The sequence below is a fragment of the Pteropus vampyrus genome, unplaced genomic scaffold, assembly GCF_000151845.1.
Source record: "Pteropus vampyrus isolate Shadow unplaced genomic scaffold, Pvam_2.0 Scaffold2, whole genome shotgun sequence".
Taxonomy (NCBI): Eukaryota; Metazoa; Chordata; class Mammalia; order Chiroptera; family Pteropodidae; genus Pteropus; species Pteropus vampyrus.
In genome coordinates, this window is record NW_011888783.1 from 9629639 (window position 1) to 9644933 (window position 15295).

General features: G+C 34.2%; 1 protein-coding gene across 1 annotated transcript in view; it reads left to right on the top strand.

The window, feature by feature from the left end:
* The window catches only part of PDE1A (phosphodiesterase 1A), a 293552-nt gene extending 283360 nt beyond the window's left edge, over window positions 1–10192 (top strand). Inside the window, exons 15-16 of the mRNA XM_011356541.1 lie at window positions 5150–5267; window positions 8700–10192. Of these exons, the coding sequence (XP_011354843.1) occupies window positions 5150–5223 (74 nt within the window). The 3' untranslated portion in view covers window positions 5224–5267; window positions 8700–10192. The remainder of the gene's footprint in view (window positions 1–5149; window positions 5268–8699) is intronic.
* Window positions 10193–15295: the final 5103 nt, after the last annotated feature.

Here is a 15295-nt window from a genome sequence, read left to right on the forward strand (position 1 = left end):
ACTATTTCCTCTCTAGATGCATTTAAATTAAGAGTGTTTTCTCCTTGTGTCAAAGATTTCTTATTCCCAACCTATAAGGCAAATTATACAGATTCCAAAATACCAATTACAATTTGATGCTCTGATTTATTCTACATTACATTTCTCCAATGACTATAACTTTTAATCTTTGATCACCAATTCATTCTAGTTATTTGCAATATAAGCTACATGAGTGGAACAAAAATAAAACTGAAGCAACCGAGATAAATCAGTCTGCAAGAGGAAATACATAGCAAAGGTGATATTTTTCCCATGAAGAAATGAGAATGCAGTGTAACTCAGAACTATTATTTCTGTTTAAAAGACTGCACAAACCAATTTAGAGCTAAGTATTTTTCAAACACTATTTGTTGTTACTGCTAAATATGGAATATTAATGAATATTTTTCTGAAGGATAATTTAGGGTTCTGTCTCTCAAACTTACCCATGCTATGGTGCCTTGGAATACTCTATCTCTCCTGACCATGTATTCCTCATTTATAAGATGAAAATCATACTGATGGTTTTCCTACTCACATGCAAGGATTGCTGGGTCAGAAAAATGAGAAATATATGTGAGTGCAAATATAAAACATTAAATTAAATTGATTATTGTTTTTGTTAAAAAATATATGGAAGAAAAGATTTCTTTGTTAACTATGAATTTTATGCATTAGAAAAATATAACAATTAGTATTTAGAGCAAAACTACTTATTTAGAAGAGAGTAGATTTAAAGTCAGTTTAAAGAAATATTAGGTAACTAAGAGTAGGTGGCCTGTAAATATGGCAGAAACAGTAAAGGTGGTATGCAGATGATGATAGTTTGGGAAATGGAAGAACTAGAGGTCAAGATTCTAGATGCACTTGTCAGAGGGATCTAGCCACTTGAGAGCCTTGAAATCTCGAGCAGATAAATTAACCTACTTCTCAGTTTCCACAGTTGTTAAACCCTACCTCATAAGTTTGCTGCGAAGATTCAGGGAATTAAGATGAGTGAAGCACTTAAAATAGTGCCCACCACATAGCAGTCGCTCACAAAGTGTTGAATGTTATTTTTATTTTTTAAATTGTATACTAATTTATCCTAATAGATTATTTTCCAAATAATAGTTCAACAAGACCATAACTAGACAACTGGAGTCTCTCATATACACTTGACAGTGTGCCTTTTATTATTCTCTGCAAATATTATTTATATCATCTACAAAACTAACATACTATGATTCTAATATAATAATAGGTAGCTCAAATCACAGACTGAGAGCTTGGATTTTAGCTAAATTTATAGGATTTCTCTTTGGTTTGGTAGATCTGTGCCTCCTATGACCACTAGCCCATCCTTGTCCCCTGCTGAGTATAGACTTGGTTTATGAAGCAAAAAGACAATGTTTCATCATTTTACACATTTTTTCCAAGTTTTAATATTTTAATCCAGTTTAGATGAACACCTAAAGCTCTTTGAGATGAACAGAATTATCTGAGGGCCCTTACTTTCACTACCTTTTCCCCGTCAAGATGTTTCTATGCACTTGCTTTGAACATACTCATTGCATTCATTCCTGAAGAGTAGCTTCCTGTTTATGTGAGTTTGCAAATATTTTCAAATGAAATTTGAAATTCCAAGGTAACTTTACTGCTTTTATTGAAATTGCAGTGAATTAAAATACAATAGTTTTGACTTCATGTTATCTATTTGTGGTCTGCACTGGAGGAAATCATGTAATTACTCTGACCCTGTTTCTTACCTGTGAAGTGAAGTTAGGCTCTATCAAAGAGTTTAATTCATAGTTATACAGATGGGGTCTGTCTACTTGCAGAGTGATTTATTTTCTAATCTTAAATGAAGTTTAGAATTTCCTTTATTTGTAAGCAACAATACACAGAGTAACGTGTCACCAATAGAAATCATAGACATTTTCATAGCACATTTAAATTCATGGAGATACCTTGAACTATTATTTACTATTATTATTACTTTAGAATTACATAGATGATAAACCTGCAGCTAGGCTTTGTTATTTAATGCAGTAATAAAGAAGCACATATATTACTGTATTACAGCACCAGGATTACTTAAATATGTTGATAATTACATCTTAATAGAAGTGGAATCCTTTGTAATTCTACATATATTATTTTATTTACTTATGCATTTTACTTTTAGAAAGCCATTCAGTTTCACCAAACTAAAAGAGGGGTCCATGATTCAAAAATGTTTGGAACATTGGACTATTCGGGTGTTTCTCAAGCTCTCTAACAACTCTTGGGTCAAGATGATCTTTAATGGGCCAAACAATGCATATCATTTCTTTTCTGGCAGAATAATATGTCAAAATGATTTGAATCTCTTTTCTTATGAAAGACTAAGGGTTACTTCCAAGTAATATTATCCAAGTTAATCGTAAAGGTTTCTACAGCTGAAGAGTCACTAACTAAATATAGTGTGATTTGAATTTGCTGAGGACTCTTGTAGTTTCCTAAGCAATCTGGCTACCATGCGATTGCTTGGCAATGTTGTGTATGTGTCTCTGAACACATCTGGAATTTTACGGTTTTCAAAAAAAGGCTACTTTTTTTTTCAGTACTGCAAAACTCTTGTCTTGAGTTGGTCATAGTTTTTATTCTTTTTTATTTTTTTTTGAAAAGATAAACAAAACTGATAAACCTCTTAAATTTAATTTAATTTTATTTTATTATTTTATTTTATTTTATTGTGACATTGGTTAACAAAATCCAGTAAGTTTCAGGCGTGCAATTTAACAGCAAAGCATATATATACTGCATTGTGTATTTACTCCCATGGTTATAGTTTTTAATTGCTGCTTATCTAATTGTATGCATAGAATTACTCTTGGATGTAATCTCTGTATCATGTTGATATTTATTTTTTTTGTAATTGCTGCATTGTTACCATTTAATGATTTTGTTCCTTGCCCACTCTTTTGTTACTGGTAAGATCTTTATCCACCAAATTTAAGAGCATTTGGTAGTAAGTAGACCTCAGTGTCCATTGCTCATTATAAAAATTTCTCTCAAAAATTTTGAGAATTAGAAAATTAATTACTTATATTCTTTTATTTCAATTCAGTCTATTCTTTCCACTCTGTTCTGTTCTGTTCTATTCTAGTCTGTTTTGTTCTGTTCTAATCTAGTCATAAGTAACAGGACATTAAATCAGAAGTTTAAGCCAAGTTCTAATATGATAAATGTCAGAAACAAATTGACCTGTGAGGCAGGAATTTTTAAAAAGTTTCAAAAGCCAATTATAGAAGGCTTATAACCCTCACCCAGCTCAAACAAATGAAAGGCCAGGTAGTTGACAGTTGAAAAGAATTATGAGGCAGATTTCTTTAATGAGCTTTTTCTCTCTTCATTTCAAATCAAGGGGAGATTGCTTCATCAGAACCTTTGGAGAGCTTAAAGTTAAGGGGATTTGGGGAATGGAGTCCAGTTCTTACATGAAAAATATAAAGAGTTAGATGGTGACAGATCAACCAAAGTAGATTTCAGCCTTTCTTCAAGTAATTTATGGGAACACATGCTCATGAGTGTTTCATGGGAATGAAATATGGCCTGCCCATATTTAGAAATGTGAGAGTACCTCAGTAGACAGAAGCTGAGTATCTACCAACAGATTTCCTAGGGCTATAGACTTTGTAAAGGAACCATAGTTTCATGTGACCCTACCAAGATGCTGAGATGTCTCTCATCATTATCCTTGGCAAAAAGTCCATGAAGAGCCCCCACGAATCGTGCTCACAAAGAACCAGCTCTAAATACCTGGCAGTGGCACTAGTCAAGTAGTAAGTTTGCTGCTCCTCTCAGTCCTCTTCTCCCTTTTCTCCAGCTCAGGAGTCCAAGATAGCCATTTGGGGGAGGGCGAACAAAAAATGAGAGAAACATCAACCATGCCCTGCCTTACCCCTCACACACACCATTTCTGGACTCTGCAACAAACCCAGTGTTGGCAAGAAATCTTATCTTTATTTAAAGACTGATGTGTATTATATGTGACCAGACATTTTAATATCTGAGATCTGAGTTGAGACTTTAGCAACTTAACATGATTGCATGATGTTTTTATTACCTAAGAATGATCAAAAAGTTATGTGACTACCTGAATTTTTATCCTGGGACAAAAGATGTTTCTGCCATTGGAAAAAAAAATATATATGTATATGTACACACACACACACACACACACACACACACACACACACACAAATATACATATATATATAAAAGTGAGAGACAAAATAACTTTTTATCTCATAAGTTTTATATATTCTCTAATTTTATAACCGCAATAAAAAAATCTATTGCAACTGAGCAATACAGTCTTACAATATATGTTGAAAGATTTATCTCAAAGTTAATTGGTGCAAAGTTTAACTATATTTTCAATCAAATTTCAGAAAGAAAGAGCATTCTATCACATGTAACTATTTCCTGAAACATCAAGGTATTTTGAATAATTAACTCAGAAATTTCTGCTACTTTCCCATATAAAATTTTTTAACTAGATATTTTGCTTTATAGCTCTATTTTTAATAGATTCTCTGCAATCTTGCTAGAAATGTTGGAACATTTTCCATGCTAATGTTTTTCTTCTTCTTCTTCTTTAAGGCTTATATAGAAGCTGAGTGTTTCTAAGATGATAAATTCTATTAGTTTGTTTTGGCAGATTATACCTTATGTTAAACATTACATTCTATTAGATTCATTTGTTTTAAAATCATAGCAGCTAAGCAATGTGTAAAAGCCACTGATCATTAGAGGGTTTGTTTAAAAGTATTTGCTTCAATTAAAAATATTCAGGAAAAACATGTATAAGTTTTACGTTTGATTTAATAGATGTTTAACATGTCTGATCTGTTTCAATTTTGTATTTCCAGATTAAATTGCAACTTCACAAAGTCGTATAACCACAAGGTGACTTATTATACTCTATAAATTTGCAGGCTGAAAACAAAATATTTAGTACCTTTGGAGAAATGTGCCACAAAATCCATTGTAAAATCCAGTCTTCAACATTTTACTAATTGCTTCAGTTTCTTGACTTTATTCATTTTTTTCACAGATCTATTTTGTTTTTGTTTACTTGTTTGCTTTGTTTGCTTTTTAGGTGAACCTGATCTTCATAAGAACTTAGAAGATCGTGTAAATGCCGAAGAAAAACATGCTGATACACATTCATAGGTTTGAAACACCATAAAAGGCTTCTGCCATTTTAAACATAAGAGGTAATTATATTTTTCAACAAGAAACCTAACTTCTGAAATGAATTTTTTGTAGAAGATCATTAGAAACAAAGTTATATTATTTAAATGCTCTTTTGGATTCTTTATTTAAAAAAAAACCTCTGTCTTCTAAGACAAAATCTTAAATATTATCTTTTCAAAGAGTTGATTTGCTTATGAATAAAAATTATACTTATTGAGACATTTTAGTCCTTCAAAATCAACATGCTATAGTCGATGGAGTGGGTTAATCCTGATAATTTTTTCTACTTCATGTAGGAAATATGAATATTTGCAGTGGGTGATAATAAAAAAGCAAATACATGTTATGAAGCAAATATCAATGTTTGCTAAAATCCGTGGACATTTGCATCAATGGTTCTCTTAAAAATTTAGTTTTTAGGGGTTGCCTTTGATCTATCAAATTTTTAACTCTGGGAGTGATGCTTAGAAATCTGAATTTTTAATAATCTCATCTTGATATTTCTGTACACTAAAGTCGAGAAACACTGTCTTGGCCCTACAGAGGATGCACAGGCAGTTAGAAGGGAGGGATGTGTATTTATAGTGGAGATGTCTTAGTGTCTCCTTAATAAAGTAATAAACAAATGTCAGGTGTAATAATGAGTCCTGCTGTTGGGGTAATGGTAGGAGCAAGAGGAAATACTGAGGGTACCATACTAAGCCTTCGAGATGTTATCAGTGGCTCTGATGTTGCTTTAGATATGAAAGAGTTAAAATGTGATTAGCTTTTAAGATAATTCATTTCGCAGTATTCTTGAGTTGGTTATAAGACTGTCTTTTATTAATAATAATGGTTTTATGAATAGCAACTCTCAACTGTCAGGCACTATGGTGAACATCATAAATGTATTACCTCACTCAACAATTCCAGAGTTAGTGATTGTGAGTCCTGTTTTTTAATTAAAGCTATTGGGGTAACATTGGTTAATAGTATTACATAATTTTGAGTATATAAGATTATAATTCAACATCTGTGCACTCTATTGTGTGCTCTCCACCAGAAGTCTAGTTCCCTTCAGTTACTCTGTATTTGACCCGCTTTGCCCACTTTGCCCTTCCCCTACCACTTCCCCCTCTGGTAACCACCATTCTGTTGTCTATATCTATGAGTTTGTTTTTGTTTGTGTTGTTAGTTCATTTATAACTTCTCATTTTAAATTCCATATGAGTTAAATCATAAGGTTTTTGTTCTTTTCCATCTGACTTATTTCACTCAGCTTAATACTCTCAAGAGCCACCAATGTTGAAAATGGCAATATTTTATCCTTTTTTTGGCTGAGTAGTTCATTATATACATATCACATCTTCTTTATCCAACCATGTGATTCCTATTATACATATGAAGTTTGGATAGAAATCAAGCCACAAAGTGGCTGTTCGACAATTAAAACTCATCTCTATATTTAACCATTTTAATATATCATCTCATTTTAGCTACAGCAATTTGTCTCCATACTCTCTATCCATACTATGAGTTTATTACCTTTAGAGATCATAACTGTCTTAGAAGAGTCCTCAGGTACTGACAATATATGATAAAACTCTTAAAGTATATTATAGGGAAAACTAATTCAGTGAAATATTTATAGATATTTTATGTACAAAGGTTTTGTTATCAAATAAATACCATTAGAAAACTGAGTTGAACAAAATTAAGCAATATTCTTTCCTACTGGACATCTCTAAGCCAGTGTACATTATATAGCTTCAAAAGAAAAGAGCTTAAGATCAGCATTTTTAATGCATTTACGACATGGAACTGGACTATTTACTAATATTTTCCAAAAATTGGATGTAGGGATCACAGGTTATGAGCACACTTGTAAAAATGACAAGTTAAATGTACGAAATGTCTAAGGCAAAAAATATGTATATTATCTGTAAGATTTTGGCATCTCATAAGTAAAAGGTTTTGATAGGATTCATTTGGCAGTTAATGAAGTCTCTTTTTCCTTTTTTCCCCACTAAAAAGCCCCCAAAGCTGGAAAAGTTTGAGACTCACCCAAACTAATCAATATTTAAACCCCAGCAAACTGCTATACAATTGTTTTTCCCCAATCAGGACCATCTAAAAATTTTAGTTTCCTTCTCAGTTTGAGAAAGCGCTGCCTTTGGTCCATAGTCTTCTAGGAATCATGGCCTTCAGTAGATAAAATTAACATACCTTCAAGGAATAGGTAGGTTTCTTAAATGAAGGAAGTGGGTGAAGTCGAAAAATAGCAGAAGTGGTGACAATTGGCAGCCATGACTCAGGCATAGTGTCTGGGAGACTATACGGATGGTCAACCTGGGAAACAGAGGCTGCAGCACACCCAGCCTGAGAGCTGCAACCGTTTGCTCTTTAGCCTGATCAGATTTTCACCATGCAAGAGTTGAGGGCCTGGTGTTTCAAGGTGTGCCTGTTGGTTAAGAGAATTTTTTTTTTTTTTTTTGGTAAAATCTTTCGATTTTTAAAGTTGGCTCAAAGTTTTCTGAAACACTGTATGGATCAAACAAAATATGTTTAAGGGTCAGATTTGGATTGTGGGTTTCCAGTTTGCAAGTTTACCATACCTTCTTTGTGACCTATAGCTAATTATTTTACTGGCCTCCTTCATGGAAAATAGAGATCTATGAAAGTCTGGCCACATCTCCTAAAGTGTTGCCTGCTTCCTTCCCTCCTGTATAGGTGCCACTATGAGACATTTTCCCAGGAAATATTAAAGTGTTTTGTTTTACTTACCTTTTTCTTTTATGGTTTGATTAATTAGAGTAAATAAGATTAGAGTTGGATATACAGTGCCATGCTGTTTTATTATTTAAAAAGATGCTGGCATATTATTTATCATATTATCTTCTTTGAAAGATATGTAAGATATTTCTGGAATTTCAAAAGCAAATCAATATCAGACTGTTACTCGTTGGGAGGGAAATGTTCCCTATTCTTTGTTAAGTGTACTGTCCAAGAGGAGTCAAAAACTGGGGGTTTGTGGGCTGGATTTAGTCTGTGTGTTTGCTTTTTTGACTCCCATACTGATTTAAAATATCTTTTTGGATATCTTTAGATAGGGCTTATGCTCTTTAAGTTCACTACGGTCCTTGTGACTCTACTTGTTTTACACTCACACAGAATCACGGAACTCATTTCTGTTACTTGCCAGGCCTGTATAGCTATTTGAGTTTGTGACTTCTGATCAAAGGGATTGAAATTTTTACTGAGATTAAAACATACAAACATACAAACATACACGCATGGAGAGAAGAAACAAAAAATAGGAATTCCAACAGGTATAAAAATAATATCTATTACATACTAATAAATCTCTTATTTTCTATAAAGTATATGAAGACCAGTATGAAATTTCTGCACAGTAATTGATGCCTGTATATGACTAAAATATGATCTTCATATTCATTTGGGTTTTATTTCAGGATAATGAGAACAGTACTAAAACATCCTAAATCCTCAACTTTCCACACAGCTATATTCTTCTCTTTCAACACATGCTTGGTTCAGGTCATTTTTAAGGACTCCTATGTAAAGAAATCATAAGACAAACATAAATTTTGAGCTAGTCACGCTGGCCAAATAAGTACACTCAAAGTTGCTATCAGAGTTTTTGGCCAGTACTTCTGCCATCAATTTTCCTCCACAATTTGGCCTTCTTCAATCAAGCCAGAGAAAAATTTGGAGACAAAAGTTGGACAGTTTTAAACTGTCATTACTTCGAACTCAGTTATAGCATAGGTGACTGTGTAATCCAGGTGCAGAAGATGAAGCATTTTTAAAATTTACTTTCTTCCATTGTTTCACAAAGAGTGCTGTAACTACAATATTTTAAGTTCTTAAAAGGAAAGCAAAAATGAAATTATGGAAAAATATTTTTTACAGCTCTGAGGAACAGGCCATTTAGATTGTCCTTGTTACTCTAAATACATGGGAACAAAATGAGAGGCAGGGCTGTTTGGAAGCTGTGGTTCAAGGCCTACGAAAAAAGTGGAGCATCATAGCCCTGGCCCTCTGAGTTGATGAACATGTCGTCGTAACTCTAATGCTGGGAAACCACAGTGAAACCTGTCCCCGAAACCAGTGGAGCAGCCTGCATCCATCTCTGTGGCTTCAAGGCACCAGTGCACCACCTACATGGGTGACGTCGCAATGCAAATCACACAGTATTTACAATCCAAGGTAACAAGAACCTTCAGCCATTATTGGAAACAGACAGTAGAACTGAGAATGGAATTTACCTTCTGGGATGTTAATCCCATTAGGAGGTAACAAGAGATAAATGACAAGAAATGTACGTACGTATGTGTGTGTGTATTCAAAAATATCTATGAGAATGGAAGCCCACACTTTTCTGTACAGATAACATTATTTGTTGTGACTTTATATTTTACTACACAGAAACAAACTGCCACCCTTGGAGACTCTGCATCCTTGTCATGTTTTGCCTGAGCATGTGCAGAGCTTTTCCTTTGTTCCAAACTAAAGAACTACCTTTATTTGTTATTAGCTGACAAGAAAGGTCAAGCACAATTAGGTGTTGTAATTTTTCACTGTATAAACACTTCAGTGATTGTGAGACTACGTGAATTTGTTTTTGTGAAAGGTAGACATTGGGTGGAAAAAATCAAGAGTAGCCATCAATTAAAAAAAAAAATAAAGGAGGGTATGTCTGTCCTAAAAAGTTTTCTGTTGCACCTGCTTCTTTTCTGAGTTTCATAATGCTAAGCAATATTGTAGAAATGGATGCAATCAGAAGCTTTTAAGTCTAAGGAGTGGGATTTCAAAACTCACACTTAAATCTCTTTTAATGTGTAAGCCATATTCTATATGCATATTAGGTATGCATCTTTCTAATTTAAGATATATTTGTGCATAGACTGTGTATAAAGTGATTATGTTCTGTGAATAGGTCCTTCACTTTTGTTTCATCTGAATCTTGTGTAGAACACAGCTCAATAATCAAATTGTATCATAGATCTTATAATATTTTAAATGTAATCAGTAAAGATTGATCTATAATGATGTGTTGGGGAAAAATTTATAGATATGTACATTACAGTGACTTTTTGTCCTTTAAAAAAAGTCTTTTTATTTCTATTTATGGAGAAACTATAACTATTGCTTTCAATGTCTTTTTTTAAGTAGCTATTTACCAGCTAGAAAATATTCTGCATTTAAAATAGAATCCGACTCTGGAAAATCTACTTACTTTTGTTCCTATTTGAGCCAGTTGTCTTTTGGTAAAGCTGTAGAATCTTTAGAAGGAGAAGTAAATTGAAACACTGCTTCTCCATTGTCGTAAGAAACATGTCCACTTTGTTCCTATTAATACTTTATGATCTATAGATGTTATTTAAAAAATAGACAAATGTAATGAATTTATAAATTTCTGTATGTGGACTTTAACCTAATTTTCCAGGTTATATGACTTATAGAGGACTGTGACTAAACTTCCAGAGGAAGTGCAGGAAGCATGCTTTATCTCTTCAGAAGAGTTGTCACTCTGCGGATGCACTTCTTCCCCAGTCTTCCTCTCTCTCTGCCTCTCTCTCTCCTTTCCCTCCCCTTCCTGTTTCTCCTCTTTTTATTTCCTTATTTCTTCCTCCCTTCTTTCTCTTTAAGACAGCTACTAGCTAGTGCTAATGAGAGAGGAAGTCAGAGCAGAGGTTACCAGTGCCCATCCATATGCCTTTTCATTTAACCAGTAATTCTTTTATTTAATTTTTAACAAGACAAGCTACAATTCTCATGTTTTTATCCTGCTATAATTCTCTGTATTTCTCATTATATATGAAAGTTAAATAAATCATACTTGAAGGAAAATATTGTGAAACATTTGGTGTCTGATGTAATTCAATTTAGTGGGGCATTGAAAAGTTAGAGAAATCAAGGAAAACCAGAAGTATGCCAACTCAAAAACTGATGTGAGTCCTGTCAGAAAGTGATTTTTGTTCTAGTAAAAACTATTCATTAAACATTTATTATTTGCAAGCTCCTGGCTAGATGCATGGTACATATAGAAATCTGGAAGCCTAAATCTTTCTCTAGAAACGTCACCCCTTCCAGAGAAAATAATCTGTACACAAAAATAATTAAAATACCACATATAAAAGTAACCAGACACAAATAAAATGCACCTTTGGATTTTAAAGGAGGTAAAAACTGCTTCCATCTTCAGGGCTTCTAAGAAGACTTCCTAGAATGGGTGAATGAGTGTCACATGGGTTGACACAATAATAAATAATAACAAAAGCCCATACTCATTGCCTATTTTCTATGTACTGGCTCTGTGTAAACACAATCTTTACCTCTTATCCTCAATAATCTAGCAAAGCGATTATTGATACAAATAAGGAAACCAAGTGTCAGAGAAAGAGCCTTGTCTAAAGCCATGCAGATCTCCAGACTGGCTTTGGTTCCAAGTCTCTTTTGCACCAAAAACCTCTTTTTCTTTCTGCTACTTCTGTGCAAGGTGGGGCAGAAGCAAAGTGGAAAGGAAAGCTCCGTGAAGGACAGTGTGAATAAGGTAACAGGAGAATAATAAAAAAGCAAAGAGTGTCAAGTCCAGGTGAAGACCTAGAGAGTTTCAAGTCATTGAATTAAGAATGGGACAATGTGTGTCACCTGTCAGGCTTATGTTTCCAAGATGCTGAAGCATTCCCAATAAAAATGTAAAAATTTATCTTGTCATCAATTACATAACACTTAACAACTTTTTACTTTACGCGATCTCATGATAAATTTCCACCTAATATCAAAAAGCTTTCAAAGGCCATATTTTAATTTGAAATATAATTTAGATATAAAACACATGTTTCTTTCAGAAGCTATGTTAAACCTCTGTCCTCTGTCTAATTGTTTTTCTAAATATTGCAATGCTTATCCACTACCCTTTATAGCAAACTTTAAACAGTAAAGGCAATATATATTTTAGAGTCAAAAAACAAATTCCTAATAATGTCCCACATTACATACATGTCATTTCTTTGGAGGACATTTCAAATTTAAGATACAAATCCTATATATGGACCAACATATGTATTTAAAGATTTATTTGAGGCTATTTATCCTTTAATAACATTAATAAATTTCTAAGTCATTTGTTTAATATTTGTGATGGTTGGAGAGCTCTGTTTCCCAAGCTGATATATTTTTACTTCTGATAATTAAAGATTACAATTATTTAGTTTTTATTATCTTTATTATAGTCTCACTACTGCATTACATTATTTTTTGACATTATCTCTTTTACTCCTTATGATTACTCTTTGAGGAATTGTTATTCCCATTTATAGAGGAGGAATCATGGAAAAGGAAGGTAAAATAATCTGTGTAATCTAGTAAGTGGAGGAGCCTGGATTTGACATCTAAGGAAATGTGATTCCCCAAACCATTAGACAAGACCGCCTCTGGCCACTGTGGGAGGCTCCCTCATGTCTTCTCCACCAGCTAGATCTATTACTTTCCTTTCTGCCTTTTATTCCATTCTATTCTTTATTCCATATCTGGGTATTTGTCCCTAAAAACTACCCCTTTGAGAGGGCAGAATTTCCAGTGACCAACAGCAGAGGCAGCTATGCTTTGGTGACAAATTAAATCATGTATTACAGCAGACAAGGTACCTTTGCTATCTGTGGATAGAGGAATTATTTCCCATGCTTAATATGTGACCTTAAATTTTTGTTTTCCAAATAACCACTGGTGTTCATTCTAGACCTTTGCCACTTAAAAGGTGGTCCCCACCTGGGAGCTTCTTAGAAATGAAAATTCTCAGGCCCCATCCAGACTTACTAAACTGGGATTGACATTTTAAGAAAATAACAGCGATTTCTATGGATATCACTGTTCTAGACAATAAAAATTAAATATTATAGAAGTAATTCTAAACACCCACTAAGTATTTAAACATGAGTTTGTTTTTCTCCACACTAAATAAGAGGTTCCTATGCTCTCAAAACTGTACTAGTCTCTCAAAACTACAGCAAACCAAACCCCAAGAGATTGAGGAACTGGATGTAGTCTATAATTTTTTTAGTTGTTGAGAACCTTACTGTGACATAGAGCTTGGGTCTTTTTAAAGTTAAATTATATTATTTCTATAAACATTATTGACCCATTTATTTCTATTCAAAGAACCTTGTATTGTTTAGATCTTTACCATCTCACTTGTGTTTAATATTTGCCTTCTCTGCTGCCAGCTCTTTTCACGTTTACTTTTCTGCACACCGTTTATTATTATATTAAATCTTTTGAATTCATTCCTTGGACTTATTGCGCTTCTCAAAAACATTTTCTCCTCGTATCCACCAGAGGTCAGCAATCTTTTTCCATTAAGGATCAGGCAGTAAATATTTCAGGCTTTGCAGACTACATTCCATCACACTCTCCCTCCTCCTACTGGTCTTGCTTCTTCTTTTTTTTTTTCCCTTCCTCCTTTCTCATCTTTTTCTTCTTCTTCTTCTTCCTTTTCTTCTTTAACAATCTTTTAAAAATGTAAAAGTCATGCTTAAGGGGGTGAAGGTGGCACACATAAACAGGCCAGATGGCAGATTTGGCCCATAGGCCCATACCTGTTCTACAAGGAGCTTGGTACCCTAGGGCAAAAGAAGGAGGCTGCTTGTGCTAGGATTAGTCATCCCGAGGAGCTCCAGCTTCCCCAAGGCCTACCCAGTCACCCTAAGGATTGAGGAGATCAATATCTCCAGTACACTTGTCACCCATTCATAGCACACAGAGCAGTTTGGAAAGGCTGGCTACTGCACTGGTACTCAACCTTTAGCAAGCATCAGCATCACTTAGAGGGTCTGTTAAACTACAGATTGCTAAGCCCCTCCCCTCCAACCCTGAGATTCTGATTCAGCCTATCTGGGAGTATGACCCAAGGTAATGCTGATGCTATTAGACTGGATATCTCACTTTGAGAACCACTGAACCACAAATAAAGCTTAAACTTCTTAGTATCCTGTTCAAAGCCCCTCATAGTCTACCCCAGCTTGTTTTTAGCCATAGCCTTCACTATACTATTCACTATTCCTGGATTTCTGCCATGCCTTTGCACGTGATACCTCCTCTGAGTGGATCTTGCTGCTCCTTTGTCATCTTTACCTGTCACTAATCCCCCATCCTCCAAGGACCTGTGCATATGCCAGCTATTCCAGAAAACTTCTTCTCAATACTGTGGTCAGAACTCTCAGACCCTCTTCTCTAGATGAACACTGATCACTGATCTCTACCCTTTTGTGCTGGAAAATTGTAGCTCTCTGTGTCATATGCTTCCTGCCCAATTTTAAGGTAAAGAAGACGAATCCTTACACATTGTAGGTGTTTAGTAAACATTTGTTGAATAAGTAAATAAAGGCAGGAAGACAAAATTTATTCTTGTTTGTCCTAATTGTTTGATATATGGTTGAGTTAATTCTTTTCAGATAACATCTCTAGTTAATTCAATCAAAATGAGCTCACTTTTAAAGCACTTTAGATCTACACAATCTCCAAAAGCCATTTGTGTTGTTTCTCAGAGCACACAAATGGGGAGTGCATTAATTCTTAATTAATTCTTAATAGCACACTAAAAGCAAACCTGAATTATAAAAGAGAAACATTCAGATCTTCCCATCTGTCTCCTGTCTACCCTTGGGGAGATGGGTCTGCTCGTGCAGTGATAGATTGTTTGTAGCTAATCTTACCAACTTCTCTAAGGAGAAAAGCTCACATTTCCTAGGTGATTTCTGATAGCCTTTATGATTAAAAGTGGAACCTATACAAGCTTTGGAACAAGAACGACCTCCATTCATTGTGTGTCTTTGGTGTTTGGTAGTGGTTGACCTTAACATTTCCTCACCTCTCACCATGAAGACTCTAATAGAATGGTAAAACAACAATAAAGAATATTTAAAGTATCTAGACAGTACTTGACACATCGATGGTTTTCAGTCAACATAAATTAATATTATTATTTTATATGTATACAGGTGCTGTTTTTTTCTTGTCGAATTTTATGTGGAAGAGCTAAGGCAAG